Source organism: Pelodiscus sinensis, chromosome 2, assembly GCF_052426305.1.
Source record: "Pelodiscus sinensis isolate ZL-2025 chromosome 2, ASM5242630v1, whole genome shotgun sequence".
Taxonomy (NCBI): domain Eukaryota; kingdom Metazoa; phylum Chordata; order Testudines; family Trionychidae; genus Pelodiscus; species Pelodiscus sinensis.
Window position 1 is genome coordinate 17,555,646 of NC_143053.1, and position 19,036 is coordinate 17,574,681.

General features: G+C 40.3%; 1 protein-coding gene across 4 annotated transcripts in view; it reads left to right on the forward strand.

Moving 5' to 3' along the window:
• Positions 1 to 19,036, forward strand: part of ASAP1 (ArfGAP with SH3 domain, ankyrin repeat and PH domain 1) — a 315,920-nt gene that overhangs the window by 192,327 nt on the left and 104,557 nt on the right. For all 4 annotated transcript variants that reach the window (XM_075920136.2, XM_014573856.4, XM_075920138.2 and 1 more), the window contains 2 exons: positions 7,514 to 7,614; positions 10,553 to 10,622. In XM_075920136.2, coding sequence (XP_075776251.2) covers positions 7,514 to 7,614; positions 10,553 to 10,622 — 171 coding nt within the window. The remainder of the gene's footprint in view (positions 1 to 7,513; positions 7,615 to 10,552; positions 10,623 to 19,036) is intronic.

A 19,036-nucleotide genomic window follows, 5' to 3' on the forward strand; every position in this document is an offset into this window, starting at 1 on the left:
TCTTTCCCACATCTTCATATTGAATATATGCTAAGTGTTTGTAATGTGTCAGGTGGTCTGGTTGCGCTGCTGAGAGGATCAAATCAGGGAAAACTGTTTAGATCCCTACACTAGGGTTCCCCCTCTATAAGGCACCAAACCAGTTACAGAGTACACCTCAGCTGTCAATCTGGCCCTCAAGAAGTTACAAAAGCTATCCCCTAGACACCCCAGCTTTACCACAACCTACACCATTCTTACACCAATCGAACCAACTCCAAACAGTTTCTCCCAGTCCTAAAGGATCAGCCACAGTCCACAGGTCAATCTATGCTTCAGGTCTTACCCAAAAGAGCACACTATGCCAGTCCTTTAGATTCTAAAAACTAAAGGTTTATTAATAAAAGAAGAGATTGAGCGTAAGATTTTTAAAGAAAATATATTGCATATCTCAATCACCAAATTTTTGATGCTGCGTCTTCGCAGAGATATAACAAACTGCTGGCTTAAAAGTCTCTGGAGTACCTGCTATGTTACCATGGGTCAGCAAATCCTTCTGGGCCCTCTGTCCAGTTTTTTCTGGAGTGGATGGCAGGCGGGAAGACAAGATGGAGGCACCCTCAGGATACTTTTATAACCTTGCCCATGCAGAAGGGAAATCCATTGTTCCCCTGGGTGCTGGTTCCTCCCAAAATGGGGCTAATCACACAACCACAAAATCAGTCTGTCCTTTTTTTAGGCAAGGAGCCATTGTGTTTTGAGGTGTGTCCTTCCCAGGCAAGGGGCCTTTGTGTGCTCCTCAGGTGTTAAAGGCTCTTAATCATTGTCAATTGTTCATGCAGCATTCACTATTCATTGGACCACCTCCACCCCTCAATAGATGGTCGACACCTATTGCTGTCTCCCAGACAGAAAACATGTAGAAATACAAGTACAGAGCCCATATTCATAACTTTACATATAAATATCATACAAGTATATGAATAGACTTAGCATAGCATAGGCTTTCATTTGACACAACACATGGCCCACTTTGCATCACATTTGGGGGTTACAACAATGATCGGCCTGTTCACATTAAAACCCAATAATGTGACAGTGTTCTATAATTATTGGCTTCATTGACAGAAATTGATTAAGAGAAAATGTTCATAAATTTTAAAAATACTTTGTCAAGAAATCTAGCAATAGTAATATTGACTCTTGTTTCATTTTAAGATCTAGCGCTAATAAAAAAGGATATATGAATGTTTGATATGAGAATCCCAACATATTAACATAGCATAGTAATTCTTTCCTGTAATACATATCATCATGTTTTAATTATGCCAGTTTTAAAGTTGTCAATTAACCTAAAACAGCTCAGTGTTTTGTCATAATTTCATAGTACAGATTGGACCTCCCTGGTCTGGCTTCACTGGGTTAGAGTGCAAGCCTGCCCCCACTGCTGCTCCAGTCCCCCAGGGCTCTCTAGATGACACTACCCCCACTGCTGCTGGGGCAGAGTTTGGCAGCTGCCTGGCTCTGCAGCTGGAGCCAGGGCTGGGGCAGAGGGCTGGGGGCTGGAGCTCCACTACTCGGGCCCGAGCTCCCTTGCTGTCGCTGGGGGTGGGGCTGGAGCTCCACGGACACTGCTGGGGACATAATTCCCTGCTGTGACATTAGGCTCTCGGCTGAGTTGCTGGTGCCCCTGCCCCCTGCGGCACTCCTACCCCGCTTCCACACGTCCCTGTTCCTGGGCTCTATGATCCAGGAATATCTGTGGTCAGATGTTGCTGGACCAGGAAGTCCCGGTTAAGGTATGTTCAGCTGTACTATCATAACCATTTTGTGAGCCGTGAGCAGAAAGTCACAAAGTGGGATGGGACTGATCACACTCAGAAGCAGGAATTCATCTTTAATATAGGCATACTCGGTCATTTCTCTAGAATCATCAGATAGATCAGACTTGTACTCCTCCAACAATCCCTCTGAATTGTCTAGGGTCCTTCTACTCTGTCAAGTATGCTGTTGCTGCTCACAATCTTTTCCTTCCGCTGCTTCTCTCTACCCTCTGGTCTTGTTTCTTTTGTCCTCTTTTCTGGTCGTCTCCACTCTCGCTCATACCCACATATATCATTTTGTCAACATCTCCTTATATTCAGTTTCTGACCTCCTCTAATTGGTTGACCTTTCTAATAATTAACAAAGCTTCCCGTTTTCCTCCCTACATGAGTGGCAGCTGTTCAGCCAGTTAGCTTTGCCTGTCACTCATTTCTGCCCCTCCTTTCAGATATTTTGGAGTGAGTTGAGTCACAACTCATTGAATTTTGTTTTCACCCCTATCTCTTATCTGCTATTGGCCAGTTCAGTCTGTATCCTCCATCTTTGATGTTTTTAATAGAGAATTATTGTGATAGCAATTTTGGATTTTTAATGATAAAATACCATTAATTCTAACTTTTTTAAATCATCTACCCTAAAACTATCTCTTATTCCTTTCAAACTAAAGCATTCTGATGCTGTCACTGCCTTTGTAATGCTAATTGGAAGAGATGAATTGTTCCCAGTCTTTCTAACTCCCACCTCTGCCTCCAATTGTCAGATGCTTTTCTCCTATCCTGCCAGAATTTCCTTCTTTTAGTATCTCTATCAAAGATGTTGCAATCTTTATACAACATCAAAGCACATAAAAATCTCTTGTAACGTTCTTTCCACCATATCGCTCTCTCTCTCTCTATTTAAAAAAAAAAAAAAATTCCTTGGCCTGGCCCTCCCCGGTGTCCAGGAGGCGGGGTGGGTTGGGGCTGTCTTGGCCTCAGCTCAGCCCTCTCTGGCAGCTAGGTTGGGGGAGAGCCAGGTCTGACTACCCATAGGGCACGTCTAGACTATGCGCAGCTTCCGAAAGAAGATATGCAAATTTGGCTCGAATTTGCATATCTTTTTTTTCCCCCTGGGAGAGGCTTTTCTGATATTTGGCCCATCTGCACAGGTCAATTGTCGGGAAAGCCCTCTTTAAACCTCCTTTTAGGAGGAATAAGGGGACTTAAGAAAGAGGGTTTTTTTCCTATATTTGGTCCCATGTAGATGGCCCAAATATCAGAAAAGCCTCTTCCAGGGGAAAAAAATGGAAGAAGATATGTAAATTCGGCTCAGATTTGCATATATTCTTTTGAAGCCATGCGTAGTCTAGATGGGCTCTTAGAAGGGGGTTGGCGAGCATAGAGAGCAGGGGGTGCATCTCCCTAGTAGTTTTATAAAAAAAAATCCTTGTGGATTCTGACAGTTTGGTGACCATGTTTTACATAAATAAACAAGCAATGGGACACTGTCAGCCCAATCCTGCCAGGAGGCAATCTACCTCTTACACTGAGTAGGTAATACAGAAATCTATCTCAAAGCTGCACACTAGCAGATCAACTGAACATATTTTTCTCCAATCAACATGACTGATATGGAGATATGGCCAGGTCCATCATCCAACTGTGGGGGACTCCGCAGTGGATCTTTTTGCAACAAGAACCAACAGAAAAGGCCACCAGTTCTGTTTCCTGGGAAGATCTTAGTCCAGGCTTACTGACAGATAATTTTTTCCTATCCTGGATGAATTTTCTCCTCTACGCCTTCCCTTTGATTTCTTCAGTGCCCAGAGCTGTATTCAGAATAAAACAAGAGCATGTTAATCTCATCCTTTTAGCACCAGTATGGCCTTTCTATCATTGGTACTTGACCCTACTAACTTTGTTGGTTGAGCTTCCTTCATCCTCTTGGATACAGACATAATCTCTGGGACCGTGGGTGTCAGCTCCATCACAACCTCCAAGATCTGCATCTGATAGAATAGATGCATCATTGTCTGTTCCCTTTGAGAAGTCCTACTCGAAGAATGTTCAAAATGTGCTTCTGAATAACAGAGACTCCTCAACTAGAAACAATTACCTGACTAAGTGGAAGTGCTTCTTCGTGTGGCCTCCAGGGAAAGGTGTATCTACAGAGCAAGTTCCTCTAGACCTTGCACTGGACTATCTTCTAGATCTAAAAACAGAGTTTGGCTGTTAGCTCTATTAAAGTGCGTCTGTCAACTATTTTGGCCTTTTCTGTCCGAGCGGATAATAGATTGCTTTTTCCAACCCTGTCATCACCTAGTTTCTAGAGTGTGGCCAGATTGTACCATCAAGTATTGGACCCTATGCCTCCTCCGAAGCTGAAATTAGCCCTAGTAAGATTGATGGCCTCACCTTTTGAACTTCTTGTAACTTCCTTCTCCTCTCTGAAGGTGGCATTTCTAGTGGCAATTACTTTAGCTAGAAGGGTGGATGAGTTGAGAGTTCTGGTGTCAGAACTTCCTGCACTGTTTTCCATTAAGATAAGTTTTATCTATTCCATGATCTGAAATTTCTTACAAAAATAGCCTCTAATTTTCATGTTAACCACACAATCCTTTTAGCCATGTTTCCTATGTGCATAGGAATGAGTAATAGATTCAGTCCTTGGATAGCAGACGGGCTTTAGCTTTCTCTTTGGTGCATACTTAATCTTTCAGATCCTTTATGGAGAAAATCTTTCAGTTTCTTTATATAATTGTTAGTTAACGGTTGCAGATAGTTATAGGCCAACCAGTTTCCAGATGGTAGGATACTGGGTTAAGTGGACCTTTGGTCTGACCCAGTATGGCTGTTCTTATGTATGCTTCAGTGGTGTAAATCTTTGGTGTTGATACAGATTAAAATCTTATTTTTGCACACCTTGGGGATACCAGCTTTACATCACCCCATTCACCAAACGGCCCCCTCCTGACTCAACACATTGTTGCACCAAAGATACTGTTAACATGGGGGAGTAATTGCAAAAGGACATGTTGAGGAAGTAGGATATGATTGAAATACATAATCTGTGGTATAGTATAGTGTAATGGGAGTAATTCTAAGGTGTGCATTTGTGGATAGACGAAGTTATATAAAAATTAACTATTTTACTTTTTACTTCCTTGCTTTTGTTGCTTTTTTCAGGTGTGTTATGACTGTCTAGATGCTTCACAATGAAGTTTTAAATTTTTTTAAATTACATTCATAAAAAATCATAGATTTTTAAAATTGGTTTTTACAAAATATAATTTTTCAGCTAAAATATTTTGTGGTAACACTTTAAGTAGCTCTGTTCTTCCATAGTTAATTCTAGTTCCAGTTTTGTCAAGGATAGGGTTCAGTTGTTCTGAACATTCAAAAACATATAAAAAGAAGGAGATGCCCAAGTAAAAAATCTTACAACTATCTAGTCATGTGAAGATAATTTCTGTTCATTTGAGTAGTTTCATCAGAAATCAATGATGTCCTTCACATGAGTAAATTAATAACTACATTATTTTAGTTTATAAATTCTTCTCTATCAAGGTGTTCAAACAGCAAACATGCTTGAAAGCAGAAGAAAAAAATTTAAATTCCTTGAGTAATGATCTTATTAGTGTGAAACAAGATAGGTGAGGTAATATGTTTTGTTAGACCAACTTATGTTGGTGGAAGAGACCAGCTTTTGTGTCTCAGTGCTCTGGAAGATCTTGAAAAGGTATTTACAGTGTCACAGCTAAATGCAAGGTCAAACAGATACTTTAGCATATATGGTTGGTACATACTCTTAAGGAAACATGAAGATGAAGTGGACAACAACCTTGTAGTCACAGGACAAAAAGGGAGGTTTGTGAGTTACAGATTATTTTAATGAGCCATAAATCCAATGTCTCTATTAAGACCATGATTTTTAGTGCCTAGCAAAGTTATGAATTTAAGCTCCCTGACTAGGTTTGCCAACTTTATCTAAAAGTATTCCAGAAGATTTTATTTCCAACATTGATGTAATATTGTTTTCTTAAAATAGTCTTTTCATATTTCCATGGTTGCTTTCAGGAGTCAGGGAATAGATGCTGTTTCCGGGAGACTCCAGACCAGTCCTGGTGGGTTGGCATCCCTATTCCAGGCACATTTTTTAAAAGTGTTATGCAGATTTCCTTTGAGGATGAGGATTAATATGTCAGGTGTAGAGTGATTCTTTTATGAAAAGTATTCACTTGTCCATGAGATTTTTTTCTTTTTATCATTCTTCTGGGAGAGCTCATTTGAGAACGTAGTGATTACCTGGTTTCAAATTCATAATTTTGCTAGACACTAAAAATTATGTTTTTATAATAACATTTGATTTATGGCTTACTACAAGAGACCATAACTTGGTAATACCCCCTTTTCTCTCCCCTCCTGCCATCATGATGTCTGCAGTGGCTCATGACTGTGCAGTGTCAATCTCAGAGCAGACTGAAAAAAAATGACTAACACCCCAAATTGGTGGTATGTTCTCAACACTAAGTACATCCTTACAATTCTAATACAAGTGCTGAACAATACTAATGTACAGATCATAGAATCCTAGGGCTGGAAGAGATCCCAGGAGGTCATTGAGTCACATGGAGGTCTAGTTTCCAGCTATGAATTTGTCAATGCTCAGCTGATGCCTACAGCTTTGACAAGTGCTGGTCTACCAGCAGCTCATCCCATTTTTGTCCCCACTACATGGGGTATTAAAAAGCCATTTTACCTTGAATAGTCCCTTAGCACTATCTGTTCAATCTTGTATTTAGCTGTGAAACTGAGCTGAGGAAGAGCTGTATGTATCTAGAAAGCTTATCTCTCTCACCAACAGAAGTTGGTCCAATAAAAGGTATTACCTCATTCACCTTGTGTCTCTGATATCCTGGGACTGACATGGCTACAATAACACATTATTAGTAACCTTCCATGTTCCACTACAAGATAAACCTGTGTAATATTTTACTGCGCTCTAATGTTACTTGGCAAGCAAAGGCAAATGTATCTCTAAACAATGAACAGTCTTGTGTTTTCCCACTAATTAGTGCCATTTGCTGATTGTCTTTTTAAATTAGGAAACTGCAGAATGTATGTTCAGGAGCACATCATTTTGCAAAATGAATTCTCTTTTAAATTCTTTGCTTTTTCTTTCCTATGTTGCTTTTGCCTTTCCTGATCGAAGGCTAGGAGAGTAAGTCAATGTTTAATTAGCCTTTTTTTTGTGTGTGAATTGGATAATATTTTGATCATTCTGTTTATTTCTTTCAATTTTTGAAATGTATTTGGGAAAATTCTGTTTATTAAACAATATGTCCACTATATGTAATTTTAAACTTAATTAAATTGAGGATGATTACTGGTGTTGTATCCTAAATAACTGTGCATGTAAAAATTACTTGCTCTCCTTTAGCAATTTCTAATGGGCCTTTTAAATTTTTTCATTACCTTGGGACATATACCTCTACCCTATGTATATTCAGAATTCCCAATGAAGTTAATAGGAGTTTTGGATATGCAATACATGCATGATCAGGTAATGCAAGAGTCCATAACTAGTTATTAAACTTCTTAGTTGGGATTCTTTGTTTAAAAATCTGTTATTATGTAAAGTTGGGAGGAGTTGTGGAAGGAAAAGTAAATCAATCAGTGTAAGATCTTATTGCATACATTAAAGTTTTTTAATGGCTTTTTCTTTTCTATAGGATTCCCAGAGCCGGCAGGGAGGATATAGTATGCATCAGCTTCAGGGAAATAAGGAGTATGGAAGTGAGAAGAAGGGTTATCTCTTAAAGAAGAGTGATGGGTATGTAGTTGAAGTATATAATACATGGGATCGCTGTCATGTAATGTATGCAATGAATTTTTTGAGCTCATACATTTCAAAAACATGCATATCTCTATTGTAAAATTGCTTATTTTCTCTTTAGATGTTAAAAGTCAGAATTTATGAAAACAGCTGAGAGTTAGTGTTGTTTGGTATATCCATTCTTAAGCTCCCCATATGTTGTGTAACATGGAAATATGTAAAACTTTGCTTAACTTCAGTATTGAATTTTTATTGCTTGTCCCATTGGGTGTGCAGGAGTACTCATTTCCTTAATTCATTTGATATCGTTTTAGTGTTTTTGAAAATCTATAATTTGTACATTAGAACATAAGCTACTAGATTCAGATACTTCTCAATTCATATTATACACAATTGTAACCTCTCTTTTGGGGCCATATTCTAGTAGGCCATTTGAACAAGATTTTCAAAAGCATCTTAGAAACTTAAGAACCTAAGTTGTATTTTAGAAATTAAATAGGGGGTGCTTAGGACCTAGCTCTCTCTGAGAGATCATCTTTTAAGTCAGTGGGGCACTTGAGAAAATGTTACCTTTTATAAATAAAAATACAGTGATAAAAATTTGAACGTTTTGCTCTGTAAATCCTTGATTTGAAATTGATGATTTTTGGGCTCATGGCATGAACTGTAATATAGAAATATAAATTGAATATTTGTAGAAAATAGAATTATGGTAGTTTATAGGCCAAACTTGCAAGCCGGTATTCACTCAAAATGTTCTGTAGGCTTCAGTTGGCCAACTAATAAAAGGCATATTCAGATATGAGAGGTTTTAACTAGGTTCAGAGCTTTAATTTGTACTGTTTTATTTACCAAAAAAGTTATTACTTGAAGTAATTTGAATGTAGCATTAAGGATTCAAAGAGAGCAAATGCATGTCTTATATTCAAATTATCAATATCTACAAATAAACAGGTTTTTTTTAGTTAGTTTTAGAATTCTTAACAATTCTGTTTTTCTTCCAGTGCTTGCTTATGTCCATTCCACTTAGCTGTGTGCGCACCGCATGCATGAAGGAAGCTTTTTACCCTTAGAATTCCCCGTGGGGTGGTGCCGCTATAACAGCGCATACATATCCCTTCTAGCCCTCCACTTTTTAGATACTGCTGTCTTCTTCAACCTACAACAATTATATAAAACAGATTACAGCAATGCCACCTCTTGAACAACTTTTGTATTGGCTGGGAGGATATGGTGAGGAATGGGAAGACAGGCCAGAATCTATTTATTGAAGGAAATGGAACATGGTATGGTGGTGAAAAATATTAGACATGAAATCATAATCTGAATTCTTTATTGCCAGTACTTTCTATCTGTAGATGCTAGCTTTCTTCTCAAAGATATTGTACATTGATGCTCTAGGGCAGTATTTCTCAAAGTGGCCTGCAGACCCACTCTGAGAAAGCTGCTAACTGGTCTCTCCTGTTTGTTTATGGGTAGCTCCCATTGGCTGTGGTTCAATGTTTGCAGCCAAAGGGAGCCATGGGAAGCAGCAGCCTGGTCCATGACACTTCCCATGACTCCCCTTGGCTGCAAATGGCGAACTGTAGCCAGTGGGAGTTGCGAGGCTCTGTGATTGTAGAGTCAGTAAATAAATAAATGGAAGCAACCAGTTAGCAGCTTTCTCAGAGTGGACGTCCCACTCTCCCCACCTCTAATATCATCAATTCACAGACACTTACCTTCCTTCCTTCCTCCCCCCCTCCCCCGCATACCCCTCCTGTTCTGAAATGTGATTTGTCCTTTTCATACGTGTTCATTTTTTTTAATTGTATCCTTTGGTATATATGGTTGTGACTATTTTCTTCCACTATTTGATCTGAGGAAGTGGGTCTGGCCCACGAAAGCTCATCATCTAATAAACCATCTTGTTAGTCTTTAAAGTGCTACATTGTCCTGCATTTTGCTTCAGCTACCCCAGACTAACACGGCTACATTTCTATCACTATTCTACATGCAAAGCTTTTATACAGAAATTTATTGATGGAAGAGGACTCAATTTTCTGCTTTGAACCTTCCAGGAGCACATTAAAATAATTGTTTTCTCTCTCTGAAAAATATTAAATGAACACCATCAAAACTTCATAGCTTTAAGGTAATTGGCACTAGTGTGAAGGTTTTTCACACTCCCCATCTCATATAAAAGATGAGCAAGAGTTGGATAATAGAATTCATGTAAGCATAGTCTCTTAAAATGGAAATTTAACTCTGAGAAATCTTAAAAACATTAGAATCCTGCTGCAGTTCTGTTTTAGTCAGTTTGAAGTACTTTATAGACTTAGAAGCAGGGGGATTATGTGACTTAGAGTGATAAGCCTTTTAATGTACATACATTAAATTCTCTTGGAAAAAAAAAGTGTGTCCTTTCACTCAGATAAAATCAAAGGCATGAATTGTTAACTTCTATGATGGTTCCAGTGTATAAATGTTTCTTTGTTTTTTGTTTGCTTTAAAAAGTGGAGACATAAATGAAAAACGTCAGTTAAGCCAGATAAGCTTTGGATGATGTCACTCTTTATTATTTTACATGAAGAATTCTGCTCACCTGGTCACAAAAGTGAAATTAGGTGTTTTATTTAAAAACATGTCAGTGAAACTGATGTGATTAATGTAATAATAAAGCATAAAGAGTAGTGCTAAAATTTTCAAAAGTAATTTAGCCACTTAAGTGTCTTAAGTTTCATGGAAAATCAGTGGGACTTGAGCTCAAAAGGGCTGATGTCTCCTTTGAAAATGGGAATTGATCACTTTTGGCTTGCTAATCTATGCAAAATGTAAACAGAATAAAAAGCATGTTTATTATCTTTACATTCTGTTTGTTTCCAAGTTTGTTGTATAATCTAAAAAGACCAGTAATTATGTTTTATTCTTGATATATTGTTGTCTTACTGTTTAGGTTGAGGAAAGTGTGGCAAAGAAGAAAGTGCACTGTCAAAAATGGAATACTTACCATATCCCATGCAACAGTAAGTTGACTTTTTTATAATCCATTATTTCCATAGTGAATTCAATGAACTCTATCACTGTGAATCCATTAACTGATTAATTAGGGTTACCATATTTAAACTTTAAAAAAAGAGGACAGTTCTGAGTGGGAGTGTATCTGTATCAGTATCTACCAACTCATGTTGTATTAATGTGTTAACATTAATTCATATAGTAACATATTGATAATACAATATATAACACGTTAATACAGTATATAACACATTAATACAATGTGAGCATATACAACGTGTAAAAGTGGGTATACCACGTGAGTATATCCTATTCTGTGTACTACATGTCGTCGACATTGAGTATTCATAAATAAGAAAAAGAGTTAAGGCCTCAAAAATCAGCCCCATCGCAGCCCAGGCACCCTGGCAGTTCTTAACCACAGCCCAATTCTGGCTTCCAGCCTCATTCCCCTCAACCCCATGATTCCCCTGCAGTGCCCATCACCCTATAATGCAAGAATTTCGCCCTACACCCATTACCCTGCCCCCTCTCATCCTCCGCCTGCATGCTCTTTCACCCTCCTCCTCCTGCTCCCCAATTTGTGTGCCCCCAGCACACTCACTGGAAGATCAGCAGCACTGGGAATCATAGCCTCGCCCCCAGGGAGCAGCACTGAGGCTGTGGGGAGGGCCGGAGGACACAGTCACTTCCCGGCCCAGCCAAGTCCTTCACCCAGGGCTCGCCCCTCACCTGCAGCCTGCGGCGCAGCCCGGGCCCCGGTGCCCCACGGCGGCATCAGCAACGTGTGACTGGCCACCCCACCCCATCTATGGAGCAGCCCCCACCCCCTCTCGGAGCAAAGGGCAGAGCCTGTGTGTGTGTGGGGGGGGGGGGAGTGAACATTAACCTCTCAGCTCCCCGGAGCCGCATGCCCAAGCTGGGCAGGGGCAGCCCCAGGGTCACTTGCCCCCAGTGCAGGCTGCGATACCCAGGGTAGCCCCTGGGGAGCTGAGGGAGGACCCATTGACTCCCCATACCGGGCGCTTTTGCAGGGCGGGGCTGGAAGCTCAGTCTCTCCCACCTGCACCCTGTGGCGGGGCTGCCTGGTCACACACTGCTGTTGCCTCCGTGAGTGGCTGGGGCCCCGCCTAGCTGCAGCTGGACTGTGCCCGGGGCAGGCAGTGCGTGGAGCCATGTGTGTGTGTTGCCAGCTGCATGTGGTGCTAGCTGCACCCAGCATTCCAGCCCCTGCCCGCCTGCGCGCAGAGTGAGGGCAGCAGTGTCAGACACGGCTACTGTGCATGCTCCCCTTTGGGGCCCCGGCACTTTGTGCCCTAAGGAGCGAGCTCTGCGACCAGATGCTTATGTTGCTACAGCCCAATGTGTACGGCGCTGGGGCAGGAGTGAGGCAAGAGCAGGGTTGGGGGAGCTATTCAAGTGTCAAATTTGTTTGAAAAAGAATGAGCAAGGCAAAATCACGTACATTTTTAGATATTTAAAAAATCCGGCTGGATGGAGATTTAAGGACCAAAAAGGAGGACGTGTCTGTGAAAAACCAGATGCATAGTAATCCTAGATTAATATAGAGCTGTTATGTGGGTATTTAAAGTATGATAATTAAACAGAAAATATAACGTCTTTTCACTTATTTGTGAAAAATTGAAAATTCACTTAAGCACAATAAATGAAAACATAAAAGAATGGCTGAATGATATCACAGTTAATATCTCATGTTGTGTATAATAAAAAATTCTGAACTAGTTTGGGCTTCAGAGGCCTTTAAGATTTTACCTTAACTTACACTAAAACAGTTGATTTAAAGAATTAAAATATATTTCTGAATAATTTATTTGGCAAGTGGCAAAATTTGTTGAAGAAATTATTCACAATGAATAAGTTAGCTCGCTGTACTTTGTTGCAAGGGTTGCTAAATTACAAGTTTGAGATATCTAATTGAGGTATCTTCCCTGGACTTAATGGGAAGAACTGAAATCAACAGACAATATTAAAAAACCTATCTTATTCTTTGCACATTAACAATAGTAAAGTTTGGTGCACAAACTGCAATTTGTAACTTATTTTTTAAAAATAAAATTAGACCATATAAATCATATTACATTGATCTGCCTGTCCAACCATTAGAATAGAACTGTTGCCAAGTGTTTGCCATATGTTACATATGGGTGGGGTGCAACAGTAAGATTAATGTATCAATTTATTAAACATTTCACCTTTTCTGGAAATTTAGGAAAAGTTCCCATTGTCATCTATGGACTTTAGGAGGTGGCCCTCAAATGTCTTATGCTGAATGTTAGTTCATTGTCAGTTATAACAGATTAACTGAGACTAAGTCTATACTGGAAAGTTACTGCACAGTAAATCAGTAACTGTAACTTTCGAGATGTTCACAATGGCCAAAGCACTTAGTGTGCACGAACTCCAGAGCTAATGCGCTCCAAGTAAACTGCCTCTTTGAGAAGTGTAGAGCTTTCTGCGCTCTAGATACAGCACTGGGTTGCCAGTGTGGACACCATGGTGTAGTACTGGTCTACGACATCCTTCATACAATGCCTCTTCTTGCCTCTCTGGTCATCTGTTTGAACTCTACTGCTCTCTTCTCTGGGGATCAATCCTCAGACTCGTCCTTTGCATCCCTTTTGAAATTTGAAAATCCCCTTCCTGTTTGCTCGGTGAAACCTGGTGTGTTCTCAGCCTATCTTTTCAGTTAGCCATGCCTGCTCCACCCACCAGGAGATCCATTGCTTGGAGCCATGCCGAGGTGCTGGATCACCTAATTAGGATTTGGGGAGAGGAGGCAGTAGAGTCCCAGCTGCACTTCAGCCATAAGAATGACGATAACTATGGGCACATATCTAGATGCATGACCAAAAGAGACCATGAATGGAATGCACTGCAGTGCCAGGATCAAAGTGAAGGAGCTGCAAAACATCTGCCACAAGGTGTGGGAAGCAGAATGAAGCTCCGGTGCTGTATCCATACCTGCAGGCACTATAAAGAGTTGGTTGATATACTTGGAGATGACTACACCTCCACTCTGAAGATACATCAGGGGCTCAGAAGAGAGAAATCAAAGGGGTATCCAACACTGGACCAAGTCAAGAAGAGGAAGTTGCATCCGAGTGTGAGGGGGAGAGGAGCTCAGAGCCAGAGGAGGACTCAACATCCACAGAGGCTTGCAGTTAGGAGCTTTTTTGTGCTCCCAGTAAGATGAGCTTCTCACAGCCCTTGGAGGCTGTGGATAACGTGCCTGGTAAGTGGGTTGGGTCTCAGGAAACACTTCTTTGCTGGGAGTGGAAGGTTATAGAAAGGAGACTTGGTTCTGTGTGATACTGCCACCAGCACAGGGTCAGTCAGATGGTGAACAGGCTGTTGATTCAGTCTGTTATGTCTCGATAATCTGCCTCTCAGAAATGAGCTGGCAAAGCAAACATGATATTTGACCACACTGAAGGCCAACATTCTCTTGCTACTGTGCCATGAGCAGGGGTGGGGTAACAGGGGACTAGTGTTGCACAGAACCTTTAGTAGAGTAAAAGACCCTCCTTCACTTCTTTGCTCAACCTAAACTGTGAAATGCCTTCCAGCCTGTGGAAGTGGGTGGCCATTACTAGGGATGTGAAAATGCATATGGTTAACAGATGAGCCTGGGTCCATCAGTTAACCTTCATGGGTACATGCAGACTCCTGGGGAGCTGCCTGCTGCCCCATGCTGCTGCCTCTGATATAGCAGCGTGCTGCAGCAGGAAGGAAAATGTATGCGGGGGGGCTCCCCATGCGCACCAGCTCCCAGGAAGCGATTGCTGCCCGCATATAACCATGTAACCACTGAAATTGTCAGTGGTTATATGGTTACTTAATTAAATGCATTTTAAGATCTCTACGCTCTGTCTCTTCATGAAGGGATACCCCTCCTCCACAGCAGCAAGGGTTTTCCTGGACCTTTCCTCTGCCTTGCTGCAGAGGGTTTCCTGTGCCCTAGTGGTGAACTCAGCAGTGTGGAGTTCCTGGACTTTATGTATAATCGCTCCGAGATGGGCCAGGGGTTGGAGCAATGGGCAATGGACAATGGAACCTCTGTAACATGTTGCAGTTTTGGCTTGATAGAGCAGGCCTTGGAATTCCATTCTGAGGTCTTAACGCTTGTCGAGCATCTGAGAATGGCACAAAAGCACGTAGAATGACCAGAACTTTGGCAGAACACCCTGAGTTATGCTGCCACACATCTCAAAAAATTGAAGGAGTGGAGGGACAGCGACAAGACGGAGCATAAGGAGAGCACGAAGCGGCTCCAAAACATTATGGAGCAACAAGCGGACACCCTGCTTTCACTGCAGATGGAACAGCTGCATGACTGGCCCCCACTACAGCAGTGTCCCAAAAGTTTTCCATACAAACACCCCTGTCACTGCCGACACAATTTGGGCTCCACCCGTCGCGTTGCATACCTGCCCACCCAGTCTCCACCCATGCAGCCTCCCACAGACTCTTGATGCACTCAACTTCGATCCGTATGCAGTTTAGCTCTTATGAATTGCAGCGACCGCCCCCCCCCCAGACCCCCCCTAAAAAAACAGCACAGCAGACGACAGAGCTGCTTATGGACCTTGGACATATACAAACCTGTGAAAATCTCAGGGCATGCCTCACCTCCCGTCTCTTTCATCCTCTCCCTCCCTGTCTCCCATATAGTGCAGATGTTTCATGCCTCACGTGTATCCTGTGTTTACTGTGTTTAATTGTTGTACCAAATAAAAGCAAGCAGGATCTTATGAGGGGGATAAGGCAAAAAGCCACATTTATTGTAAAGATAATAAAAAAATAAAGAAAAGATAGAAGCAAACAACGTTGTTTAACTACTTATTCCTAACACTACTTAACCCTTATACACTTGTGTGTATATATATATATATATATATATATAACCATTCATTCATACATCCATTCATTCAAGTTCTGTGTATAGTTACCAGCCTGGAAGTTGCTTGTGACAGAATACTGGCCAGGTATTCTGTACACAAGTGATGGTAGTGGGGAGCGAAGTCCTGATCAGGTGCACATCTGAAGCTCCTGGTAGGCTGGCAGCAGAACCTTGGACTCTGATTCCATAGTTTTTTAGTCCAGTTCTTATAGGAATTTCTTCCTATGCCAGTCTATGGAAATTGCTGTATCATGCTGATGTCTCCAGGGTGGCTGCCAGGTGCTCATCAGTGATCTCATCGGGTGGACCTCCAGTTTCTCCACTTGACACCTTTTGGTTGCACTGGCACCTGACGCCTTCTTCAGCCCTTTGTTGCTGTATTCTCAGGCTGGCACCTCTTAGAACCATTCACTCATCATCCAAGCACTCTCTCATACATTCATACAGTATTTTGTATAATAATAAAAGTTGTAGTTACAGAAAGTTTCTGGGTGGTATTGCTTAAAACATTCTCTGAGTGCTGAATAAAGTTACAATGTTTTAAAGAGAACAGGCGTCAATTAAGTAACAATGCCCTTAGTCAATTACAGGGCTTGGCTCCCATAGCAGAGTTAGTGGCTTGACAATGCATTGTTACAATGTATCTCTGCAATGTTAATTTCAAGCAGCCCCTTGCACAAACTTGAGCATGCCCTGGAGCACAGAGGGGGGGGCTGTTTCTGGTTACATAGGATTATATTTTTAACAGTTCTAAGTTACATGACCTAATACATTATATTCTAAAGGGACAATAATAATCATAAATCTAAACATTTAACAATCTTAACAAATAATAATAATAATAATAAGAAGAAGAAGAATCCTAATAAATCTAAACACTTTAAGTTGTGGGGAACAAATTATGGGGAGTCACTTCCATTTGGGGGAATCACATTTTTAATACATTAATATGTTATCCCTACATACTCCCCCTTTTGACACTACGATATCTGGTATACTCGTAGTGTCACTTTCTATTTAATTTGTTTAAGAGAAGGTATTGTGAGGCAACATGTGTTTGTGATTGAAATGTAACAAATATTCTCTTTATCCAGGTTAGGTGACTTTGCCCAGAGCGAGAGAAAATAGTGATTTTATCCAGGGCAGTTTGGGCAACAGTCTGAAACCCAATTAACAGTGCATGAATGTATGTGCTCTCATCCCACATAGTGTAGGCATCTTTGCATCTAGCCCTGAAAACAAAATTGGTGGTGTGCCTCAGTTTCCCTTTTCACATCACACACCAATTTTGGATTCTCCTTTCTCAGGTGAGAAGCTCCAACACTAATTACAAGTATGAACAGTAAAATACCAGTGTTACAAGGCTTTTGAACATACAATGTGCTCTTGGGTACATTTTTTTAACCATTTCCAGGGTTTTGGTACAAAATCCTGCACATTGAACATTGTTACATTCTTAGTAACTGCAGTACAGTGGTTATGAAAGTTAGCATAAGTAGCAGGAACAAATCCATCCCAAGTGTACGCTGACAATTTTGGGTTTTTAGGTTGAAAAATCTGCAGCCTTCCTTGGCCACATAGGTCTTGCCCCATTGCCCTGTGGTTTTAAATGCAAAGCTCCCTCTTCCAAAGACAAAAGGCCTGACTGGGTGTGCCTCCCCTGGGAACACTCCTGTCCCAAATACACTGACTTCCCAGCAAGCTGGTCATACTCAGTTACTTGGTTGCCAGACTGCTCCAATTCCCTGGCTGATTCTGCCTCTTCTGAAACAACTATCAGTTCCTCTGAGATTTCTCCACAGCCATCCACACTGGGTTTCTCTAAATGCAGTTAAAATGTTTAATGCTTATTGAACCTTTCCTGCCTACTGCAGATTATCTTTAACACAGTATACTAGCTAGTTAGACAGACAGACATGAGACAAACACAAAACATAAAACAATCTTTGTTGCAACAATACATCCATGGTGTTGTAGGGTATTTAGCTGGTACCAGCTTGTCCTGATTTTCTGAAAGACAAAACAAGAACATACTTCTACCCCTTTGGGGGTGGCATTATTATTTACATACTTTCTCTTTTTATTTTACAAATATGCTTTCATGTCTCTTTGCTTACAATTACTCCTATAGTTAAATATTTTTGTTTTGTAGCAAAACAGGTTTTAATGGTTTTTACCCCTTCTTGTGGGTGAATTACCCCACTGTGTAATTATTAAATTTAGGAGGTGTACTTTAGTTTTTCTCTTATACAGCAGACTAAGTTAGTAAGTTCCTGCTGTGTTAGGTTTATGAATAGAGAGTAGCCAAGAAGCATTGTTACTATAATTCTGGGAGGGTTTTAAGTGTGAGATGTGTTTCCAATGATTATTTTAACATTTTAAAGGTTTTTCTTTTTTTTTAAAAAGAAAATCATGTACATATTACAGGGTTACTTATGAACATTAGCATCACATAACAAGTAGCCCTGTGGATCTTACCAATAGGTGTTTAAGTATTTTGGGATAGCATGCCTTTTATTTAGACAACTTAGCTTTGAGACCAGTGTGTTTAAAACCATTTTGAAATTTTTTTCATATGCAGACCCCTTTTTGTTCTGGTCTCAGGTAGTTTGCTAATCAAACTATTTATTTACCTGCAAACATTTTTTTTTTTTTTCGTGCTGCCAGCTAGGGCATTTGCACCACAGACACTTTCTGGCTTGCTTTTAGATTAAAAGCTGTTTGTAGCTTTGTCTTAAAAAGGGACACAATAACTTTTGCCAGAGATTTACAGTTTTGAGTTTTTACTTTAAGTTCTGCTTTCTCACACAGCAACCTGAAAAGGAAATTACAACCTGTTGTGGCTCCTGGAGCCTTCACAGGATTTTGATTTGTTTGCAATTTTTACCTCCTTCTACAATATACATTGCATGTCACAGGAAAATGTGCATTCTTTGTTTATAATGTTATTTAGCCATATTAATTTTTGCATCGGGTGTAACTATTTCTTTTATGCTCACTGAGTTTTCCTATACTTTTATTAAACAACTTGGTATGAAATGGCTTTACTGAAAACAAACCAAACCAATTTGTTTTAAGAATACACAACAGTTTACTAACCTACAAAACAGGAGTTCTGGATCTTAAAAACCTTACTTACTATTTACACTATATTTACACACAGATACATTCTCTGAATATTTCTAACACTATTTTTACATACCTGTACAAAAATTACATTCACTTTTATTCATTTGGGGGTAGTTAAGTTTCCAATAGAACCCCCTTGAAGTTCTTTAGTTAAATTTGCCTGGATTATTTACAGACACTCTTTTGGAAAAGGGCCCCTTTTTCCTTCAGAATGGCTGCAAAGAAACCAAGAACTTTTTTTCCTATAACATTTTAGCATTTTTACAACTGCTCAATTTCTTCCATACTCTGTAGAGTTAACTTTTTTTGTGTTTTTTTTTTCTTAAAACACTTTCTTATTTCTTAAAATGAAAACTGGCCTTGCTTCAGATA